Raw genomic sequence first — 24,625 nt, forward strand, 5'->3', positions numbered from 1 at the left:
TTTCACTTGTCCCAAAGAAATTTTTTTTATTCCAAGAAGGAAACTGGATTCTCTAACATCCTTCAAATGTGGAACCTTCATTTTATTATTTAGAACAGTCTGCTTTAGTATATCTGAAAACATATTTCTAAAACATAAAACAAAAATTTTATGTTATATTTTTGAGGTTTAGTCTTGTGATCCATAGTATTTATCTACACTTATTTGTACAAATGATATGAAATGAAAATTATTTTTATTTCCACCCTTTCCCAGTTGCCCTAGAATAATATGATTGTTTTTCAATTCTGGCAAAAATCAAGGTGGAAACTATAACAAGCAAATTTAACTATACACTGAAAGTTTTGAAAAGGGACTATTTGTATGAAGGGACTCTAGCTAGAAAAATGCAACTACTTAATGAAAAAAAAGTATTTGGACTATTAGTATTTTTGTGTCTAAACTAAAGAACTTCATATGATTCTTTAGTCAAGTCTCTAAGAGCAAGGTAACACCTTGGTCTATAGTTCTAATTGTTGTATTATTAATGATTATCAGGGGAAGAATTTCAGTACCCTCCTTTGGTAACTTGTATTTAGCAGTGTACTCCTTGAAAGTCATTTGTTGGATCACAGATTAAAAGCTGGAAGGGACATTGGAGGTTATCAGGTTCATCTCCTCATGTTACAGATGATAAAATTGACATTCACACAAATAGTAAGTGGCAGAGTGAAAATTTAAGACTAAAATATCTGACTGTAGAGCCAGAGCTCTTTTTTGTTGTACAAACTACAGAAATCTAAAAGAGCATCAAGTCAAACAATTTCAACTTAATTAGAACTTCAGATGATTTTCTGGCACTTCTATAATATATACTTTGTTTTATGATTCTATCATCATGCTAGTCTTTGAAATAATGGCTAACTCATTCAGATTATAGGTCACAGTCCATTTGTAAATTAATGCTCTATCCTTAATAGGACTTTGCTCTTTTTGTTCTTATACAAATGCATGTTGTATTTGATAGACAATTTTCTTCAGATGATCTTATGAATTTAACATTTTTCTCTCTTTCACTTTTAACATTCTGAGAGACCTTAACCCTATATGTGGGTTGGGTGTATCATCATGCAAATTATCAATAGAAATACTAATATTATTTAATTTTCAAGAACTCCTGGGGAGAGGGTTGGCAATAGCCTAATATCAAATCCTCCAACAAATTACATTATCTACTTAAAATAGCTTGGTTTGGATTGGATCGGGATTCATTTTATTACTACCACACATGTATAAAAAGGCATATTTCTATCCTTAAATTGTAAGAGTTCTTTTAAAATAGTAAATTTTTCAAAAGTAGGGGTTGGAAAAGATTAGACTTTATACTCATAGCATAAAGTCTGAGTGAAGAAAATAGAAATCAAGATCTCTAGTTCCACAGCAAGTTCTAAAAGCAAAAGCGGAAAGAAGGAAAGCAAAGAGAATGGCATTGGTTGAGAAGCAGGAGTGGAGTTGTCTTTAGTCAGCAGCAGGGTGATATGTTAAAAAAAACAAAGAAAACTTATCTTCCCTTATATTTTATTTTAAACGTATCCATACAACCCAAGTGGTTGTTTCATCTGAGAGTTATGAAATTCCAGGTAGCCTTGAGGCCATCATAATACATGACATATGTTTTCAAATACATGAAGATAAAACTTTTAAGTTCAGATTATTTGCTGAGGTTAATATTTCAAGTCTGCATATTTGACTTGGGCCCTGTAGCATTTCCTTCAGTGGAACATGTATATATGACATTCTCAGTATAAATAGATAGAAGATATACAACACAATGGAACCCCTTGCACATATATACTCCAATGAACTAAAATGATACACTCCAAATTTTTTGATTTCTTTTTACTGCTCTTCTAAGGCTATATCTGTTTTTAACATTATTGGCACACTAAGTTTTAATACTTATCCTGGCCCTTGCTCTACTATGTTTTGGTCTCTATTTCTAACTCTGTTGCCCATACTTAAATTCTATCCTAGAGTAATTCCCATTCTCTCCTGACTTGAGCTTCTCTCTGTACCTTTTAAAGATTTTTGGATGAGGAAGTATATTTATAAATGAAAGAGTAGAGAGTCCTTACACAATTCTAGCTCATTGTTTTCTGCTTTCCCTAGGCTACCAATTCTGTCAAAGCTTTTAAAGAAAAATATCCAGAAAGTATAAATAAAGTGACATGAAGATCTCTACTGACCTACTGCATTTTATTTTTAAATAGGGGATGAAATAGTTATAACTCAAGTAAAGATATAGTATGAGAGGATGAATGAGAGATGAGGGGTAATGGATGAGGAAAACAGCAAATTGCTTTGCCTTACATTTTACCAAGTGTAACATATCAATAAATTATATTTTAATACTGTCTTTAAGAATAATAATAACGTATTTCAGAAACATATTTATTGGCAAAATCTAGGCAACCCAACCCCTTAAATGAAGATCAAACATTGATTCATTGTCATATAGTTCCCAAAAGGAAAGCAGAAAAAGGCAAGGGTGAGACATATCCCCTTGAATTTTGTTTTTCCCCTTTAGCACTTTTTACCATCTCTAAGCTTTAGTTGAAATGTTAAGTAAGGTTATCATTAGGATTGCCTCCAATCTGTATCTTTGGTGCCCTTTTTTTTAAACCTTTGTTGGAGACAAGGGGGTTATAAAATTAGTTATGGGTAACAATGATTTTTCATTGGAAAATTTGAAAAATTATAACTAATGTTCACTTTTAGGAACTTTATTGCATATAACATCCTAAAGAATTCAATCCACATCATCCCATGGTAATTTGTCCAATTATTTCTGCTGAATATAATTTAGCTATTTACATAATCATTCCTGGTCTGTGAAAATGAAACAATAACCTTAATTTACGGGAAAAAATCTTGTTTTCCTCTCCTCCAGTTATGCAATCTGTTGGCAAATATATCACTGGAATTTAGCACTTGTAAATAAATTTCACTGTAATATGTTGACATGAGCAAAGTATAATGGACAGAACACTGGAAGACATGAGTTCAGATTTCTTTATGTAAGAATACATAGGTAGGGGATATTAAATCATCACTTCTTTGGTCTCAGCTTTTCAGCTATAAGAGGAGAGAACTGACTGATACTGATTAATTCTGAGGTCTTTTCCAGACTTAACATTTCATGATTTATAATCCTATGTGAGCCAGTTACTCTATTGATTTTTAATTAATTGGATATTTTTATAAAGTCTTAGAACTTACAAGGTCATGAATTTATATAATTAAAAACCCCTCTTTCAACCTCATGCTGAATTTACATGCCTTTAGCTAGTTGATTAAGTGAAAAATATAAAACTGGTTGTATAACGTTGCAAATATTGAATATTCTTACTTCTCAACCAATCATTTTAGTACTTTTATCAGTATAGTTTTGGATTACACAAAAATAAATGTTATGACTTGTTTAAAAATGCTTTTTCCCCCTTTAAAATGGAGGAATTGATAAAGCTAAAAAAAGATTAGTCTATAAATAATTCAATGGCATCTTAATTATGAAACATAAAATTGCTCATATAAGAAGGTAGAAGTAAACATTAACATCAATGGCTTTCACATTTATTTAAATGTAAGTTTATTTGGAATAATGTTGTTTATAGTAAGGTAAATTAAAGTATAATGAATGTGTTTTTTGAAACATAGTAAATGTTAGATCAGTAGAAAAATTAGTTTGTAGCTGAATATTAATAAATAATTTCAGACTGGTGGAAATAATTTTTATACTTATGAAAAATTCTACGTTATAAAGTTATTATTTAAAAAGTATCTTCTTCCCCTTCACTTTACCCTTTTTTGTTTCTATGCATATATTCATTAAGTTGTTAGAAATCAGGTGACCTAATCAGTTGATGTTTGCTGGCTCAAATCAGTTTCTTTAAATTAGGGTGATGCAGAAATAGAATTAGAGTAAGCTGGAATTAACTTTATTGACACTAAAGCCAATGTATATGTTTATTACAAGATTTTATAATGTTTTAAATGTGTCTCATCATGAACATAGATGTGTTATCCATGTCTTAAAAACATGATAGGTAGCATCCCATTTATTCAGAAATTTTGAATATAAACCCCAATCAAGCTTGGAATCTGAGGAATGGAACAGATTACCACAAGTCCCTATGACAAAGCCATAAACTTTACTCTTTTCCTCATTCAGAACTTTATTGGTCCTTTTTAGTACTTAATTTTTAATTCTTAAACCATTTTTCTTAATAATTTTAAGTATCTGACTTTACTAGAGTAAGAAGGTAAAAGTTATGAAGAAGCTAATCTTATAATAATCAGATTTGACAACCAGATAAGAGAGGAAAAAGACAAACTAAAATAAAATATGACTTCATGGGAAAATAATAGGTTTTTAAAATGATGACTGATGAAGAAAAGTTTAAATGAGCAGGGCAATTGCACTAAGTGCTTAAGATACAAAGATTTTAAAAATGTCATAATCCTTATCTTCAAGAAATTTATTCTCCAGTAGGAGAAATAAGACACATACACATGACACGAGACAAGGTAGAATATTCAGTTGGGGGGCAATTAGAGAATGCTTTATAGAGGAGTTACTTGATGGGGCTTGAAAGAAAAGAGGAATTTCAGCTGGTTAGATGTAAATTGAGTTCATGCTAGGCATGTGGCATGACATATACAAAAGGATCAAAGAAGTCAGGACAAAACTTTGAAATTTACTTTTGACTAGAATAAAGAATATATGAGAGTGGTATCAAATGAGTGTCTTCTGATTCTGAAGTAAGAGGACATGGGCTCAAATCCTGTCTGACTTTGTATAATCCTAACTTGTGTCCCTTAATTTCTCTTGGTCTTAGTTTTCTCATCCATAAAATGAGGGGTCTAATGGCTTTAGATTTCTGATCCTAAAGGAAGTATAATATAAGGTTGAAAGGGTAATTAGGAATCAGATAGTGGAGGATTTTAAATGCTATGCTGAAGAATTTGTCTTTTATCCTATTAGTAGTGGGAGAAATTTTGAAGGTTTTTGAGCAGATAAGCGGGATTAAAGGAAACCCTTTCCCATGACATTTGTTTTTTTTTTTTTTAAATAGGAAATGACTCCATTAAAACTAGTTATAAAGTCTGTGTCACAGGATGTTAAACATGAAGCTAAATGGACCTTAGAGGTCATCAATTCCCTCCTTTATTTGAATTGTTCCCTTTCTGAAGAATTTCATTTTCCAGTGATGCCAGATAAATGAAGTACAACTTTTTTTTTCCCTTTAAGGTTGTACATCATGGTTAAGTTGTTCACAAAGACATGGATGGAAGATTAGGGAATATTCTGAGGGATCAGACATGACCTTAAGAGAAATAGAACTTTCAGGAAAGGGGTCTTTTTGAGCTCTATAATTTCTCTGTGTAGTCAATACCCAGCTTCCCTAATTTAGTGTTTCTACTTAATAATAATAATTAGAACTTACATTTATATGGTGATTTTCTTCTCACAACATCCTTGTGACTTAGAGGCAGTGTGAGTAGTCACTTTTTATCAGATAAAGACAGAGAGGTTCATAGAAATAAGGTGACTTGCCCCATGGTTAAACAACTAAATCTAAAAGTCTGAGAACTAAGCTTATAAGCATTAAAACTAAAAACCAAACTTCATCTTCTGAACTCTTTTAGTCCCCAATTCACCTCTTTATAGATGTTGTCAGATTGTTTTTTTTCTTCTGTCACAAAGTCTACTGAACAAAGAGTTTATCCCTCTATGCTTTCAGTTAGTGTGTATTGAGATAATACTTAATTCCAGTGTCAGTTTGAGCAAAAAACAAACAAACAAACAAACAAACAAACAAAAACTGGAAATGAAATTCTTCTTGGGAGAGGCAAGAGAGCTGAACGTTCCAAAATAAAATACCAACTATTTATAGATTATGACACATATCTTTATCACAGCAAATGCAGAAGTGAGCATGGGTCTTTGTAATGAAGTTGCCATTTACAATCAGTAACAATAACAATGCCTTGTGTTTGTATAGCACCTCTTTTTGAGTAGGTCATAATATTTTATAGAAAACTAGTTTTGCCAATGCTGATTTTATAAAAAAAAGTGAGACATAAAGAATTGAAGAGTTTCAAAAGTCATAAAATGAACAAATCTACTTAAAAAAATAAAGGATGCTAATACTTTTGGTTGTACCTTTTGGACAAATAGGTTTGGTATAGTTTTTTGTTCATAATCATTCATTATTTCAATATAGATTGCTTCAGTCTAGTTACTGAATGTCAGAGGCTAATTAGGTGGATCTAATTGATTTCTTTGGGTCTTTTTCTTACAACTGTGTTTTTTATTATCAATGCTGGCAGCAGCTTCACTATATTGCAGCACTGAAGTTCTTTTGTGACCAAATGCTGGTCCTAATATTCTTTACCACTGCAGATTCCACCATTATGAAACCTTGCATTATATTTCTAAGATGAGTTCCTTTTTTTTTAATTTTCAAATTTGTTTTGATCCTGTATGATGCAGAAGATGTCATTTGGACATATGAATTCCATTTTCTAATTCTTAACTTGAGACAAAAATAAACTCATTACCGTTCTTTCTACCAAATTGGGTGTGCATCCTCCCCTCCTACACCAAAAAATGTCCTCAATGTTCTCCGGGCCTGAAAAACTTGTGTTTATCAAATCAGTCTTACTTCTTGGCCATTATTCTTTTTTTTTTTAAACCTTCACCTTCTGTCTTGGAGTCAATGACTCCAAGGCAGAAGAGTGGTAAGAGCTAGGCAATGGGGGTCAAGTGACTTGCCCAGGGTCACACAGCTGGGAAGTGTCTGAGGCCACATTTGAACCTAGGACCTCCCGTCTCTAGGCTTGACTCTCAATCCACTGAGCTACCCCGCAGCCCTCCATTATTCTTTCTCAATAAGTAAAGAAAAATTTCTGACTTTTGTCCAATTCCCTTATCTACCTCTTAATAACAGATAAGAATGAAATGAAAAGAGAATGGAAAGGGAGAATATCTTCCATTTTAAATCTATTGATAGCTTTATGTTTACACTGATTTTCATAAGGCTTGCCATAGCATTTTTCAAGTCTGTAATATTTGAACAGTTGTCATTATAAATAATTAATTTCAGTGGAATTTTATTTTGTAATGACTGCTTTATAGAAATCTATTGCTTCTAGCATATTTTACTTAACTCATTTAAGTAATATAACATTATCAAAATCATATTTTGGTTAAGCAGATTTCAATTAAGAAAACCTCTTCACAAATGAATTTTCTTTCTATACTATTTAAATAGTAAACTTAAAAGCTCTAAAATAATTTGCTTGTAATTAATATTCTAAAATCCCCTAGCAAAATGTATCTACAATCTTTTTATATTGGATGAGCTTTAAAGTACATAAAGTTACTCTTAAGAGAAAAAAAAAACACTTATTTCTTCATTACTTTGTATCATTTTTATTATTTTGTTAATATTCAAGCATCTCCACTATGTCAATTTAGTTCCCAAAATTTTTTCTGATACTTCTTTGTGTTAATAAACTTGTGACATGTCTAATTTACTGAATCATTAGTTGTCATAATGTAAGAAGTTTAAACAAAATGTTCCATAAGAGTTATATATCTTGCGAAATCCCCCAAACTTTCTGACATTGTAATGAGATGGAATGCATTTCTATTTATATTGCACATTAGTGCAGGCTGTATTTTGTACTAAAAACACTTTTTTCATTCCAAAGTTCATGACTTTGAGAGCTGTAATTATAATAATCTTAATTTCATGATAGTCAGCCATCACCTTTCAAACAAGACTAGATTTGGAATCCCACTTCTAATATATTCTAGCTATATGACTTTAGGCAAGTCACTTACTCTCTCATTGCTTTATACAATTCTCTTAGACTTTAAGCTTTAGAAAAGAGGCCAACTTGCTTGATAGAGATCTGTTTCTTCAATCCTGAACTCCTTATATCAATGAAAACACAGGTCCAGCCCCTACCCCTTTCATATTGTTTATAAATATTGCATTTATTTGCTATACAAACAATATGGAGCTTCTGCCCATTTGCTACAAAATAGACATATAATGATTTATTTGGGTTTGGTTGCAGATGTCTGAGAGGGTAGAATGTTGACAGTGATGTGAATTGCTGTTGGGGTGTCTTGAACATTTCAGTACTAGTGGTGATTTCTTTTCTTTTTCTGTGTGCTTGTCTAGTCTCGACAGACACCTGAGGGTGAGTTCCTCCCCCTTGACCAACTTGAACTGGATGTAGGTTTTAGTACAGGGGCAGATCAACTTTTTCTTGTTTCCCCCCTCACAATTTGCCACGTGATCGATGCCAAAAGCCCCTTCTATGACCTATCCCAGCGAAGCATGCAAGCTGAACAGTTCGAGATTGTCGTCATCCTAGAGGGCATTGTGGAAACAACTGGTGAGTAGAAAAATGGTTAAGTGATACAAATCTTACTGTAGCCATATCAAAGTTTTATTTTCTTCTATTTTTTTAATACTTGACTTTACTTGTCAAAAATTATACCAAAACCTATTGGGTCTCAGATTGAAATGTGATGACTTGTTACTTGTTTCTATTTAAATGAAATGTCTTTTGAATGTTCTTTGGAATATTAGGATTACATAATGAAAATGAAGTATAAGAAACAAAAAGTATAGACATAAAACTAAAAATCGATCCAGATCCTTACAAGGTGTTTGGTTGCTCATTTTGGAATGAAAACCTATGATATCCACTTAAATCTATTCTCTATAGCTTCATACCTTTGAGATAGGAGAATGGGATCATGTCATTGACGACCTGTGCTCCATGAAAAATTGCTTTTATGTTTTATACTTTGGCTGTCCCTGAAAAAAAACTATTGAAACTATTAGTAACCATAACCTTAATGGGAAGCTTCTTTCTTTTAAAAAATAGTATACATGAACAATGCTTTTTACATACTGCTTTTTACCTAGTTTTGATCATTTTTTTTGAGAGAGGGAACTTTGTATAGATAATACCCAAGGCTCATCTAAATACTGTACTAATTCTTTGTTTAAATTATTTTAGGGAAGTATGAGAGTAGGCAAAAAAGTGAGGTACAAAATGAAAATGTTTTTTGGGAATCCACATATTAAATGACTAGTGTTGAAGTGGCATAAGGGTGGAGAGAGCCTTAATTTGGGATCAGGATGTTAAAAAAATTCCAAGTAATGATCCTCAATAGACTCAATGTATATTAAGCACTAACTAGAAAATAAAGGTGTGTGTATACATATATGTCTATTTGTATACATATGTCTCCTTGGTAATTAAAGAAAATTATATCTTTTTTAAAAATAAATTGCATATAATATATAAATATATATAAACATTAAATATTGATCATTATTTGATATGAGGAATGCTGTTCAGACACTTCTAAATTTTAGTTTCATGGCTGCCTTGCCTCATGACCTCTGGACAATCACTTCCCCTATCTATTTCTTTACCTATAAAATGGAGATGATAATATTTATCCTTGAGGAAACACTGTATGGATTGTCTAAAGGTCTTGAGTATTTATTTGTGAGTATAACATAATAAGGAAACACAAAGACTTGCAGAAACAAACACTGCTTCTTGCAAACATTAAGATATTTGATCATATATCATTCTCACTAGATATCTATTCAAGTTGTCAGTGTCTTAGGAAAGAACCAAGGGAAATATTAACATAATCTGTAATTAAAGACTTCTATATAACATTTACAGTTTTCTATTCTTCTTTTGGATACTTAAGCTCTATCTAATTTTTTATTAAGACTTCCTATTTGAATTTTCTCCTTTGAAATATAGATGATTCAGTTGGCAAATTAGGCAACTTCCCTTAGTACTATAAGTGCACGTGTGTGTGTATATATATATATATATATATGTATATGTATACACATACATACACACACACACATTGGCAGTAGGAATAGGTCTGAATCCCTGGTTTCACTGGGTTAGGGAACTCTCAGTGTGGCAACTCCTTCCTCTCAAGTAGATGAGCAATTTTTCTGTAATTTGTACACTCTGAGAGTTGCCTTGGTGAAACTAAGAGGTTAAGTGATTTGTCTATGGTTACACATTTGTATAGGGGCACCTGTCAGAGATGGGACTTGAACTCTGGTTCTCCTAATTCTAAGGCCATCTGTTGATCTATTTTTCTACTCTTTATTGAATATGTTTTAGATGTGTTTTATTAATTAAAACTTTTTGAGATAAATTTCATATTAATTTTGGCTCATTTGTTCAAATGATGACTTGTTATCACAACTTAGAGAACAGATGTCAAATAAATATTTTATTGTTCTCTTGTGGTTTATGGTTTCATAACTCCAAATAATGACAATTGAGTGCATTTGTGGTACTGGATGTCCTGGCACACCTGTTTATAGTTTACTAAGTATTTATTATTAATAAGAATACTGATCTGGAATGTAACTTAAATTTGGGATCGTTTTTTGACAGTCTAAGGAATCTTTTACTAATAATTTTGAAGCTCAAATGTATATGGCCAATTAGGGAATGATAATATATACAATATTTACATTCTGCTTATTTTTATTACTTGATTTATTTTCATCTCCCATATTAGAATACCCAAGGTGAGTGCATTATTATTTTGCATAAAGCTATCAGGAACCTTGTAATAATGAGAATATCTTAAAATTTCAGATTGACAACCTTTCTTTTTTATTTTTAAACTTGGATGGCAATGTGACAAGCCTGAAATTCTTACTAACTTTTTTTTTGCTAATGTTAATGAGAGATTTAAGCTTGATTTCTTATATTTTTAATTCCACTTTATTTCTAGCTAATATGGCATGACAATCATGCAGGAAAATTACTCATATACAGAACTTTAGCTGTAGTGTTAGTGAGGTAAATGTTTAGAATGTGTATTGGCAAAGTCAGGTTACAATTCATGGTGCCTCATGACTAGGATGTCTATTCTTTCTTTGTAGCATCCCCATGCAGTTCCCTTGGGTGTAGTGTCTTAGCTGAGTTCTCAGGACCCTGTTTGTATGCATTGTCTTTTCTACTTAGAGGAATCATTTTTCTATATGTATAATATGTCTCTGCTCCTAACTGGATATAGTCTTTCCTCTAGGTCTGGTATCTCTAATGACATGATAATGGTGCAGAGGGTAGAACAAGAAGGGAAAAACCTGGACCCCATCCTTGGTACCATCTTGTAAAAATAGGCATATGGGTGCTCCAAAACTTTGTCCAGCTTCCTACTCAAACTCCCCAGGACTTAGCTATTGAAAAATCTCATAATATATAGCAAAGTTGATTACTCATCCCATAGTGTTCTTCATTTAACGCCTTAATAGAAAAGGCATTCAGATCATATGAGAGTCAGGACACAAACTTATTTTTTATGTCATTTTAAGATCTCATTAATATTTTATGATTATGTTCTAGGCCTTCATAGCCTATAACTGAAGTATCTATGTATGTGTATATATAGGGAAGGCCTTTCACCTTTATACTGCATGATGAGGGAGTTTGATGACCCAATAATTAACAACACTACAGACAGAATAATAAAACCACCATGTTTAGGAAGAACTGAAATATTTTCCTGCTTCTGTACATTTAAAAAATGTTTATTGAGATTAGGGACAAGTTTTTTTTGCCATTTTGTTTCTCTAGTGTCTATCACATGGACTTGAACATAGTAAACACATAATAAATGCTTGTTGAAGGAATATATAAACCAACTGCTTTGCTCCTTTTACTTGTACTTCATTGGTGAGGATTTATATTGCTGCTTCACAACTGCTCTCCAATTTGAGTTTCCTACTCTTCTCTTAACAAAGGTCTAACCTCATTGATGAAAGAAAAAGAAAGGGTCTACTTAAAAAAAAATAGTCCCTAGTATCATTTTTGGAATAGAAGATTCTCTTCACTTATCAACATTTGAAGTCCATGACATCAATTTTAGCCACTATCTTTATTATATTGATGTAATTTTCTATCATTTTCCATTTTTTTCCATTTTCAAGCTCTTTTTTAAATTTAAATTAATTAATTTAGTCAATTTATAACATTATTTCTTGGTTACAAGAATCATATTATTTCCCAACTTCCCTAACACCACCTTCCTATAGCTGATGTGCAATTTCATTGAGTATTACAAGTGCCCTTGATAAAAACCCATTTCCATGTTGTTGGTGTTTGCATTAGGATGTTCATTTAGAGTCTACATCCCCAACAATATCCCCTCAACCCATGTATTTAAGCAGTTGTTTTACTTCTATGCTTCTACTCTTACAGTTTATCCTCTGAATGTGGATAGTGTTCTTTCTCGTAGATCCCTCCAGGTTGTTCAGGATCACTGCATTTCCACTAATGGAGAAGTCTATTACATTCAGTTGTGCCACAGTGAATCAGTCTCTGTGTATAATGTTCTTCTTGTTCTGCTCCTTTCATTTTGCATCAACTCCTGGAGGTCATTCCAGTTCCCATGGAATTCCTCCAGTTTATTATTCCTTTTAGCACAATAATATTCCATCACAACCATATACCACAATTTGTTCAGCCAATCCCCAATTAAAGGGCATCCCCTCATTGTCCAATACATTGCCACCACAAAGATTGCAGCTATGAATATTCTTGTACAAGTCTATTTCCTTATTATCTCTATGGGGTACAAACCCAGGAGTGCTATGGCTGGAACAAAGGGTATACAGACTTTTAGCTACCTTTGGGCATAGTTCCAAATTGCTCTACACAATTGTTGGATTAGTTTAACACACCACCAGAAATGCATTAATGTCCCAACTTTATCACATCCCCTCTAGCATTCATTACTTTCCATTGCTGTCCTGTTAGCCAATCTGCTAGGTGTGAGGTGATACCTCAGATTTGTTTTGATTTGCATCTCTCTGATTATCAGAGATTTAGAACACTTTTTCATGTGCTTATTAATAGTTTTGATTTCTTTAAATAAAAATTGTCTATTCATGTCCCTTGCCCATTTATCAATTGGAGAATGGCTTGATTTTTTGTACAATTGATTTAGCTCTTTATGAATTTAAGTAATTAGACCATTGTCAGAAGTTTTTGTTATGAAGATTTTTTCCCAATTCCCAATGGTTCCCTTATAATTTTGGTTGCAATGATTTTGTTTGTAGAAAATCTTTTTACTTTGATGTATTCAAAATTATTGATTTTACGTTTTGTGGTTTTTTCTAGCACTTGCTTGATTTTAAAGTCTTTCCTTTCCCAAAGATCTGACAAGTATACTATTCTGTGTTCACCTAATTTGCTTATAGTTTCCTTCTTTATATTCAAATCATTCACCCATTCTGAGTTTATCTTGAGGTAGAGTGTGAGTGTCAGATGTTGATCCAAACCTAATCTCTCCCATAGTGTCTTCCAATTTTCCCAGCAGTTTTTATCAAATACTAGATTTTGTTCCCGAAAGCTTTGGGCTTATCATAGACTGTCTTGCTAAGGTCACAAACCAAGTCTATTCCACTGATCCTCCTTTCTGTTTCTTAGCCAGTACCAAATTGTTTAGATGACCACTGCTTTATAGTATAGTTTGAGATTTGGGACGGCAAGGCATTCTTCCTTCGTTTTTTTTTCCCCCATGATTTCCCTGTATATCCTTGATCTACTGTTTAGTCAAATGAAATTTGTTATGGTATTTTCTAATTCGGTTAAGAAACTTTTTGGTAGTTCAGTGGGTATGGAACCAAATAAGTAAATTAATTTAGATAGGATTGTGATTGTATTAAGTTTGCATTTATTATTTCTGCTCTTTTGCACTTGTTTGCAATGCTTTTGCCACCTATTACATGATCAATCATTGTGAATTTACCATGTGCTGCTGAAAAGAAGGTGTATTCCTTTTTGTCCCTATTTATTTTTCTCCACGTATCTACTAAGTCTAATTTTTCTAAGATTTCATTGACTACTCTTACATCTTTCTCATTCATTTTTTGGTTTGATTTATCTATTTCTGATAGAGGAAGGTTCAGGTCCCCCACTTGTATAGTTTTTCTATCTATTTCATCCTTGAGCTCCACTAGTTTTTCCTTTAGAAATTTGGATGTTATGCCATTTGGTTCATACATGTTGATTAGTGATATTTCCTCATTGTCCATACTGCCTTTTATCAGGCTGTAATTACCTTCCCTATATCTTTTAAGCAGATCTATTTTTACTTTGGCTTTGTCTGATATCATGATTGTGACTCCTCCCTTATTTTTATTAGTTGATGCCCAATAGATTTGACTCCATTCTCTTATGTATACCCTATGCATGTCTGCCTTCCTCATGTGCATTTCTGATAGACAGCATATGGTAGGGTTTTGGTTTCTAATCCACTCTGCTATTTGCTTGTGTTTTATGGGTGAGTTCATTCCATTCATATTCAGAGTTATTATTATGAGCTGTGTATTTCCCTGCATTTTGCTTTCCACTCCTAGTCTTGGCTTTTCTTTTTTCACTATTTCCTTCTATACCAATATTTTGTTTTTCATTGGTACTCCTAATTCCCACCCTTTTTTATTTCCCTTTCTACCCCCTCCCTTCTTATTCCCCTCTTATTTTCTTTACATTCTTTTTATACTACCCCCACCCTCTCCCTTGTACTGATTTTCTCTCCATCACTCCATTTGTTACCCTTCTACTTCCCTAGAGGGTGCAAATTAATTCTCTGCCTCAATGTATTTGATTGTTCTTCCCTCTTTGAGTCAATTTCAATGCAGGTAGGAGTTGAATATTTTCTGTCTCCAGTCTCTTTACCCTTCTCTTGTATTGATGTTCTCCCCTCTACTCCCCGCCATGAGCTTCTTTGTGACATATAAACTTACCCTCTTTTGTTTCTTTTCCCATTTCTTTTAGTATTAACCTCTTTTTTAGCACTAGTATACATATATATGTATTTATGCATGCATATATCTACATACATATTTATGTCTTGGCATTTTATCCTATACAGTTTGTCACTGTTCCCTCTAAGTGTAATTCTTCTAGCTGCCCAGGTGATAATGATATTTTTTAAAAGTTACAAATGTCTTCTGTTTTTTATAGGGATACATATCATTTTACCTTATTGGGTCTCTTAAAAAAAGGGTATTTTTGGTTGTTGGTTTTTTTTTAATTTTGTTTTTCTTTGCTTGTCTTTACTCCTTCTTTACTCCCTGCAATTGCCTGTTCTTTTGCTCCTCTCATTTTTTTTGTGGTTTGGGGCTTTTCTTTCAGCCTTCACCCTTGGGGCTTTGTCAGTAAATCTCTCAGCAATGTCTGTGGGGGAGGGGTGTTGGAGCTTGAGCTTCCCTGCCCTCTGGAGGCTTTTATGTTATTAAGTCCAACTGAGTCAAGCTGGATGTGTTCTGAGGCCAAAACCTCAGGAAAAGGTGGGGGGAAATATGGAGTGTCTCTGATGCTGCAACTAGGTTGCTGGCTCTGGGCTCTGTGCTTCTCCTCTGCTTTCCTACCACCTGTGTTGGATGCTCTGAGCCTGGCACAGCTTTACCCACAAGGTACTTCCTCCAGAGCAGCACCTTTGCTCACCCAGTGGTTCCAATTGCTGCTGGAGCCTTAGAGGTCTAGGTGGGGGAGGGGGAACCCAGGACCTTTCTTCTTCCTCTCCCTTAAACCCAAGTGTCCTCTAATTCTGGTTTTTGGGGGCATACCTTTTAATTTGAGTCCAGATGGAGGGTTCCTTGGCTCTGTCTTTTTATTAGCTTTGATTTTCAGTCCCCTAGGAGTATTTAGTTTGTAATCAGTAAGGAAGGGTTATCAGAGGTCTTAACTTTTGCTGCCTCTATACCACCATTGTGATTCTGCCTCCTCATTTTCAAGCTTGTTAATTGGTTGATTTCACTCAGACAACATTCTTTATACCAATTCTCATTCCTTCATCTAAGTCTCTGTCCTATGCCTTTTCACATCCTGAAGAACCTCCCTCTAATACTCATTTTCCAATCTCAATCATCCATAAACTTTCTTGCTCTACTGGACTCTACCCTTTTGTGAACCAATCTACTTAGATCTCCTTTAGCTGAAATCAAAAGTGAATAATCACACTCCCACCTCCACTCCCATCTTAACTAGATCTTTAGGGACTTCACAAATTATTACTTTTTTTAGTTTTTGTAAAAATCTCATTATATTCCTTTTTCTGTTTCTCTGAGGAGCAAATGAAAAAAAAAGTTATAAAGTGTTTTGCACAGTACCTGGTATGATGTATATACTTAATAGATATTTGTTTCTTGCTCACAACATCCCTTCCTCTGTTGCTTACCAAATATATTTTAGCTCATTCTTTAAAGAAGTAAGGCATTTACTCTCTCTTTAAGTGTACTATCTAGCAGTCTCTCATGTTCCTTGGTTGTAGAAATGAGGAGCCAATTAAAAGTGTTTTTTTTCTCCCCTAAAGCCTGTTGGTATAAAGTAAGCCTATATTGAGCTAACATTCCTAAAATTCTTTCAATTTGTACTTCCTGCTGAATTATAGTCTGCTTACATGTCGGTATCTAAGAAACTAACAGGGGGAATTCCGGGTAAGTATAGCGGTAGTCTAGACACAGGACGCTTCGCTTCCTCTCCTCAGACCAACCGATATAGACTACCTCAAAAGACCCCAAAATAAACATTTTCATGAGAAAGAAGGGACTCTATAGTAGGGTGCAGCATTGAAGGTACATGGGATTTGGGCATGTTTACACTATAAGGGGGTGAAAAATATTCCACCCAAATGTGAGCTGATCTACCCTCCCCACCCCACCTACAGAGCCAGAGTTGGAGCCAGAGTTAGAGCCAGTGCGAGCCAGAATCATCGAGTGAAAGAGGGATACCTCTGGAGTGAGCAAGGGGCAACTCTAGGACATTGGGAGCCGACTAAAATACCAAGGACCTACCCCTGAGAGCAGCTACACCTGAAACTCTGGCAGGCTGTGGAGTGCAGATCATGGGCACTTTAAGCAAGGAGATAGAGAGAAGGTCAGCAAACAGCAGAAGCTACACCTGAAACCCTGGAGGACTAGGGAGCACAGACCATAGGCACTCTCGGCATGGAGGTACAAAGAGCAGTGAACAGCAGAAGTGGCTGAGATTCAAGAGCTTGCCTCAGGCAAAATCCTTGCTCCTTGACTCCATACACAAAGAGCATGCCCATCTCACTCAGATCTCTGACTAATAAGGGAATGAAAGTCCCCAGAGTGATGGAAAATTATACTAAGGAGCCATAAACTCCATCCACCACCAAAAAAAAAAATCACTGACCCTTGAAAATTTTACGGAGGAACATCCCAGGCTACAGAGGAAATAAAGAGGAAATTCAAACAATGACAAAACCTTTAAAAAAATGGAAATTTTCCACAAGCTTTTGAAGAATTTAAATTAGAGCTTATCCAAAAGTTGGAAGCCTTCTGGCAAGAAAAATGGGAAATAGTTCAAAGAGAAAATAACAATTTGAGGGAAAAGAACTCCCAATTGGAGAAACAGCTGGAAGCCACGAAAAGCAGGTAGGCCAAACCAAAAAGGAAATTCAAAAGATTAAAGCAGAAAACCAAAAGATTATAATAGAAAACCAGGCCTTAAGGACCAGATTTGGGCAAGTGGAAACCAATAATCTTTCAAAACAGCAAGAATTAATAGAGCAAAGACAAAAGCCTGACAAAATAGAAGAAAACATAAAATATCTCACTGACAAGATGACAGATCAAGAAAACAGATCATGACGAGACAATTTGAGAATCATTGGTCTACCTGAAAATCCAGAAATAAACAGAAATCTTGATACCCTACTACAGTAAATCATCCAAGAAAACTATCCTGATGCTCTTGAACAAGGGGGCAAAATAGATATTGAATGAGTTCATAGAACACCTTCTACTCTAAATCCCCAAAAGACAACTCCCAGGAATGTAATTGCCAAATTCCAAAACTTTCAAACTAAGGAGAAAATTCTACAAGGAGCCAAAAACAGACAATTCAGATATTAAGGAGCACCAACCAGGATCACACAAGACCAGGAAGCTTCCACATTAAAGGATGGCAAGGCCTGGAACATGATTTTCAGAAAGGCAAGAGAACTGGGTCTTCAACGAAGGATCACCTATCCATCGCAACTGACTATATAATTCCAGGGGAAAGTATGGGCATTCAACAAAATAGAAGATTTCCAAATATTTGTAAAGAAAAGACTAGAACTAAATGGAAAGTTTGATAACCAAACACAAAGATCAAGAGAAACATGAAAAAGTATATAAGAAAGAGAAAAGGGGAAAATGTTTTTTTATTCAACCCTCTTCTTTAAGAACTCCAACTATATCAAATTATATATATATATATATATATTAATATATGGGGGACATGTTATGTGTAACACTCAAAAATTGTATTCAATATTATATTAATTAGAAGAATCACTCATAGGAAAAGATTAGGGAATCAAGGGCTATAAGATGCTATAAAAAAAAAGAAAAAGGGTTAGGGTAATCTAAGATGGTACCAAGAGATACTTGAAGAAATAAAATAAATAGGATAATCTTTATCACACAAATATACACATGAGAAGGGGAGGGGAAGAATGATCTTATAAGAAGGAGAGGAAGAGAGGGCTATTAGATAATACTTAAACCTTACCCTCAGTGAAATCAATTCTGAGAGGGAAGAGCATCTAGATTCTTTGGGATCTTGAATTCTATCTTATCCTACTGGGTAAGTAAGAAGGGAAAACTAAGGGGGGGTAAGGGGGAGGGAGTACAAAAATTGAGGGAAGGAAGGGGGGATGGAATTTAACAGACTCTAAAAAAACAAGAAGGGAACAAAAAGGGAGGGACAAGAGAGGGAAGCATATCAAGGGAGGGGATTAGGTAGATTGATTAAAAGTTAACCACTGGTTTAAAAGGATATAGCAAAAGAGGAAAGGACAGAATTAGGAAAGGATATCAAAATGCTAGGGAATTCACAAGTGACAATCATAACTTTGAACATGAATGGGACAAACTCTCCCATAAAATGTAAATGAATAGGAGAGTGGATTAGAATCACAAATCCTACCATATGTTGTCTACAAGAAACACACATGAGGCATGTAGATACTCGCAACATCAGAATTAAAAGTTGGAGCAAGACCTATTGGGCCTCAACTGATAGAAAGAAGGAAGGAGTTGCAATCATGGTATTTGACAAAGCCAAAATAAAAAAGACCTGATTAAATGGGACAGAGAAGGTAAATACATCCTGATAAAAGGGAATATAGACAATGAGGCAATATCACTAATCAACATGTATGCACCAAATGGTATAGCATCCAAATTTCTAAAGGAGAAAATAGTAGAATTAAAGGAGGAAATAGATAGTAAACCTATAATAGTGGGAGACCTGAACCTACCACTATCAAATTTAGATAAATCAAAAAATAAATAAGAAAGTGGTAAAAGATGCGAACAAAATCTTAGAACAATTTAGAGTTAATAGATATATGGAGAAAAATAAATAGAGACAAAAAGGAATACACCTTCTTTTCAGCAGTGCATGGTAAATTCACAATGATTGACCATATACTAGGTCTTAAAAACATGGCAAACAAATGCAAAAAAGAAGAAATAATAAATGAAACTGTTTCAGATCATAAGGCAATAAAAATAATGCTCAATAAGTGCATATGTAGATAAAAATAAAAATTAATTGGAAATTAAATAATATGATTCTCCAAAATCAGTTAGTTAGAGATCAAATCATAGAAACAATTATTAATTTCTTCAAATAAAATGACAATGATGAGACATCCTTTCAAACTCTATGGGATATAGCCAAAGCAGTACTCAGGTGAAAATTTATATCCTTGAGTTCATATATTAATAAATTAGGGAATGCAGAGGTCAATGAAATTGGACATGCAAATCAAAAAAACTAGAATGTGAATGAATTAAAAACCCCCAGAAGAAAACAAAATTAGAGAACCTAAAAATGAAGGGAGAAATTAATAAAATTGAAAGTGATAGAACTATTGAGTTAATAAGACTAGAAGCTGGTATTTTGAAAAAACAAACAAAATAGACAAAGTACTGGTCAATCTAATAAAAAATGGAAAGACAAAAACCAAATTAACAGTAGTAGGGATGAAAAAGGAGAGCTCACCTCTAATGAAGAGGAAATTAAGGCAATCATTAAAAACTATTTTGTCCAATTATATGACAACAAATATGCCAATCTAGGTGATATGGATGAATATTTACAAAAAATATAAATTGCCTAGATTAACAGAAGAAGAACTGTAACTCTTAAATAATCCCATAGCTGAAAAAAAAATTGAACAAGCCATCAAAAAACTCCCTAAGAAAAAATCCCCAGGGCCTGATGGATTCATAAATGAATTCTATCATACATTCAAAGGACAACTAATCCCAATACAGTACCAACTATTTGACATAATAATCAAATATAGAGTTGTACCACATTCCTTTCATGAACAAATATGGTACTGATTTCAAAGCCAGGCAGGTCAAAGTCAGAGAAAGAAAACTAGAGACCAATCTTCTTAATGAACATAGATGCAAAAATCTTAAATAGAATACTAGCAAAAGTGATCACAACAGTTATTCACTATGACCAGGTAGGATTCATACCAGGAATGCAACTCTGGTTCAACATTAGGAAAACCATCCACATATTTGACCATATTAACAAGCAAACCAACAAAAAATCACATGATTATCTCAATAGATGCAGAAAAAGGCTTTGACAAAATACAACACTCATTTCTATTGAAAACATTAGAAAGTATAGGAATATAAGGATCTTTCCTAAAACTAACAAATAGAATTTATCTAATCCATCAGCCAACATCGTCCGCAATGGGGATAAACTAGATGCATTCCCAATAATATCAGGAGTGAAACAAGGATGCCCATTATCACCCACAGTGTGGAAGAGATTAAGCTTGGATCAACACCTCACACCCTAAACCAAGATAAACTCAGAATGGGTGAATGACTTGAACATAAAGAAGGAAACTATAAGTAAATTAGGTGAACACATAATAGTATACATGTCAGATCTTTGGGAAAGGAAAGATTTTAAAACTCAAGAAGACTTAGAGTCACAAAATATAAAATCATTAATTTTGACTACATTAAATTAAAAAAGTTTTTGTAGAAACAAAACCAGTGTAACCAAAATTAGAAGGGCAATAACAAACTTGGAAACAATCTTCATAACAAAAACCTCTGACAAAAGTCTAATTACTCCAGTTTACAAAGAGCTAAATCAATTGTACAAAAAAAATCAAGCCATTCTCCAATTGATAAATGGGCAAGGGACATGAATGGGCAATTTTCAGTCAAAGAAATCAAAACCATTAATAAGCACATGAAAAAGTGTTCTAAATCTCTTATAATTAGGGAAATGCAAATCCAAACAACTCTGAGGTATCACTGCACACCTAGCAGATTGACTAACATGTCAGCAAAGACAAGTAATGAATGCTGGAGGGGATGTGGCAAAGTAGGGACACTAATTCATTGCTGGTGGAGTTGTGAATTGATCCAACCATTCTGGATGGTTATTTGGAACTATGCCCAAAGGGCAACAAAAGACTATCTGCCCTTTGATCCAGCCGTAGCACTTCTGGGTTTGTACCCCAAAGAGATAATAAGGAAAAAGACATGTACAAGAATATTCATAGCTGTACTTTTTGTGGTGGCAAAAAATTGGAAAATGAGGGGATGCCCTTGAATTGGGGAATTGCTGAACAAATTGTGGTATATGTTGGTGATGGAATACTATTGTGCTCAAAGGAGGAGGAATTCCATGTGAACTGAAATGACCTCCAGGAAGTGATGTAGAGCAAAATGAGAAGAACCAGGAGAACGATGTACAGAGAGATTGATACACTGTGGTATAATCTAATGTAATGGACTTCTCCATTAGTGGCAATGCAGTGTTCCTGAACAACCCAGAGGGATTTATGAGAAAGAACAGTATCCACATCCCAAGGAAAACCATGGGAGTTGAAACACCGAAGAAAAACAACTGCTTGACTACATCAGTGGAGGGGATATGATTGGGATTGTAGACTCTAAATGAATATCCTAGTGCAAACACCAACAACATGGAAATGGGTTTTGATCAAGGACACATATAATAACCTGTGGAATTTTGTGTCAGCTATGGGAGGGTTTGGGGGAGGGAAGGGAGGAATAGAAAATGATCTTTGTAACCAAGGAATAATGTTTGAAATTGACCAAATTTTTAAAAATTTTTAAAAATAATAAACTGCCAAATGTGATTATGATTAGGAAATGAAAGAAAATAAGCAATATTCATGTATTCCTGTTTACTTTACTAGTGAATAAAATTAGTAAGAAATGAACTTCACATAATGTAAACTGGTTTGGTTAATTGAGAACTGTGTATCATTTTAATTTCACAATATACCATTCTATTGTAATAATTTATGTTTTTTCCCCATATGGTTATTATCTGGAGTGAAATTTTTAAAACCCTTACCTTCCTTCTTAAAATCAATACTATATATTCATTCCAAGGCAGAAGAACAGTAGGCAATGGGTAAAGTGACTTGCCCAAGGCCATATAGCCAGGAAATTTCTGAGGCCAGATTTGAAACTCTGACTTCTTGTCTCTGGGCCTGGCTCTCAATCCACTGATTCACCTTGATACCCCCTCTGTGGAGTTAATTTAACACCATACGTGCTTTCTTATAGTTTTATAATCTTATAAGTTGGAATATATATATATATATATATTATATTATATATATATATATATTATATATATATATATATTAATAAATATATATATATATATTCTTACTGAATTAAGGTCCCAGTCAAATAGAGGACCCATGGACACATCTTATTTTTATACTTACTAAAACCAGTATCCTTGATTATGTCATTGGCTTAGTTCACTGGCTTAGTTCATCTTTGTCGTCTATAACTGTACTTTCTCCGGTTGCTGTGACCTTTGAGAACAATCATTGATCATTAGATAGGTTGCTATCATTTTAACAACTTTGCTGAGTATTCCAGTGGATGGATTAATTTGTTTACATTTTGAGAATCTCAAAATTGACTCCTAACAAGCCCCTAAGCTTTATCTATCCAACTTATATTTCTTTCTAATTTTATAATGCTTCTTTATTTAATTCTTCTGAAGAGGTAGCTTGACAGGTAGTGTTGCATTATGGTTAGAGATTCAGATGCAAAAGATCTAGGTTTAAGTGACCTCTTTTATATACTGGCTATGTGTCCCCTCAACAAGTAATTTAACTTTTCAAGAGCTTGAAGCAACTGGCTAAGAATATGAGGAGCACCAAAGTTATTGACCTTCAATGGTAAAGGGACCCCATTACCAAGACATCTTTATAACAATGAAATCCCACGTCCAGTCTTTACCCTCTCCATAGAGATAGCTCAGCACAGATTAGGTGGTGCACATAGCAGCCATTTTAATAGTATTTAGTTTCTACCTCTTTTTTTTTCATTCTTTCTGGCATTTCCTTATGTATCCTTTCAAATTTTTTAATTTTACTTTTATTCTATATACTTGCAAATGACCTATTTCAATTTTGGCTACTTTTACTCTTTTATCGAAGCATTTGGGACAGTCTATTTTTTTAATTCCCTAATTTTTAATAATATTTTAACAGCATTTTATTTGTTTTGTTTTGTTTCTTATAAAACATCAATTGGTTTCCTTTTTATTCATAGCATTCTATGTCTGCAGGAACAATACATCTGATCTTTTCTATTTAGCAAATAGTTTATAATTCACTACCTTTCAACATGGACTTTAAGTTTCCCTCATTTAATGTGCCATTTTCTAAAATGCGGTTGTAAAATATACCTTTGTTTTACAATTCAGACAATTAGCAACATGATTAAACAGATACACATTGACTACCACCTATGAGGAAAGTTCTATGTTGTATACCAAGATAAATTCCTGCCCTATAGGAGAAAATAACTTAGAAACAAATATTTCCTACTTGTCCAAGTTGATTAGATCCTACTTTGTAGAGAGTATTAAAAATTTCTTGTCACCAATGATATCTCAAAAATTTCCCTCTTAACTTTTAGGTTCATAAAGTTTTCATCATTCTCAAACATTTTAATCCCTTGATCTTTACCCCTTATTCCATATCTCCTCATAGCTATGTATTATTTCATCATACGACCTAACCCTAAGTACTGTAAGCATATTTTGTCAGGTGCCTGTGGCTATTTGTTATTGGTAAAAAAGAGAACACTAAAGATGATCCTTCTCTTTGGTATTTCAGATCTGATTTAGAAGAGTAGGGGTAAAAAAGAGGGGTGATAAATGAAACATAAAGAATTAAAAGGCAATGAGACAAAGTGACAATGAGGGTGATATTGGGGTGGAGAGGAAGATTATTGATACAATTAATATAATCATATGAAAGCACAGTTAAAATCTAGCTTCAGACATTTATTAGCTGTATGTCACTTGGCAAATCACTTTAATCCATGCTTAAATTACCTTAAGTCTAAAATGTTGTTAATAATAGCACCTGTGTCAAAGGATTGTTATGAGGATCAAATGGATAATATTTATAAAAGCA

At 33.6% G+C, this 24,625-nt stretch overlaps 1 protein-coding gene across 4 annotated transcripts in view; it reads left to right on the plus strand.

Annotated features, from left to right (window-relative positions):
* The window catches only part of KCNJ3 (potassium inwardly rectifying channel subfamily J member 3), a 261,183-nt gene that overhangs the window by 5,865 nt on the left and 230,693 nt on the right, over positions 1-24,625 (plus strand). For 2 of the 4 annotated variants that reach the window (XM_007494181.3, XM_001365699.4), the window contains exon 2: positions 8,238-8,454. The exons of 1 other annotated variant lie outside the window; for it this stretch is intronic. In XM_007494181.3, the coding sequence (XP_007494243.1) occupies positions 8,238-8,454 (217 nt within the window). Of the gene's footprint in view, positions 1-8,237; positions 8,455-24,625 lie in introns of those variants that run through there. One more of the 4 variants, XM_056793877.1, reaches the window with a different exon arrangement.

This window comes from Monodelphis domestica, chromosome 4 (genome assembly GCF_027887165.1).
Source record: "Monodelphis domestica isolate mMonDom1 chromosome 4, mMonDom1.pri, whole genome shotgun sequence".
NCBI lineage: Eukaryota > Metazoa > Chordata > Mammalia > Didelphimorphia > Didelphidae > Monodelphis > Monodelphis domestica.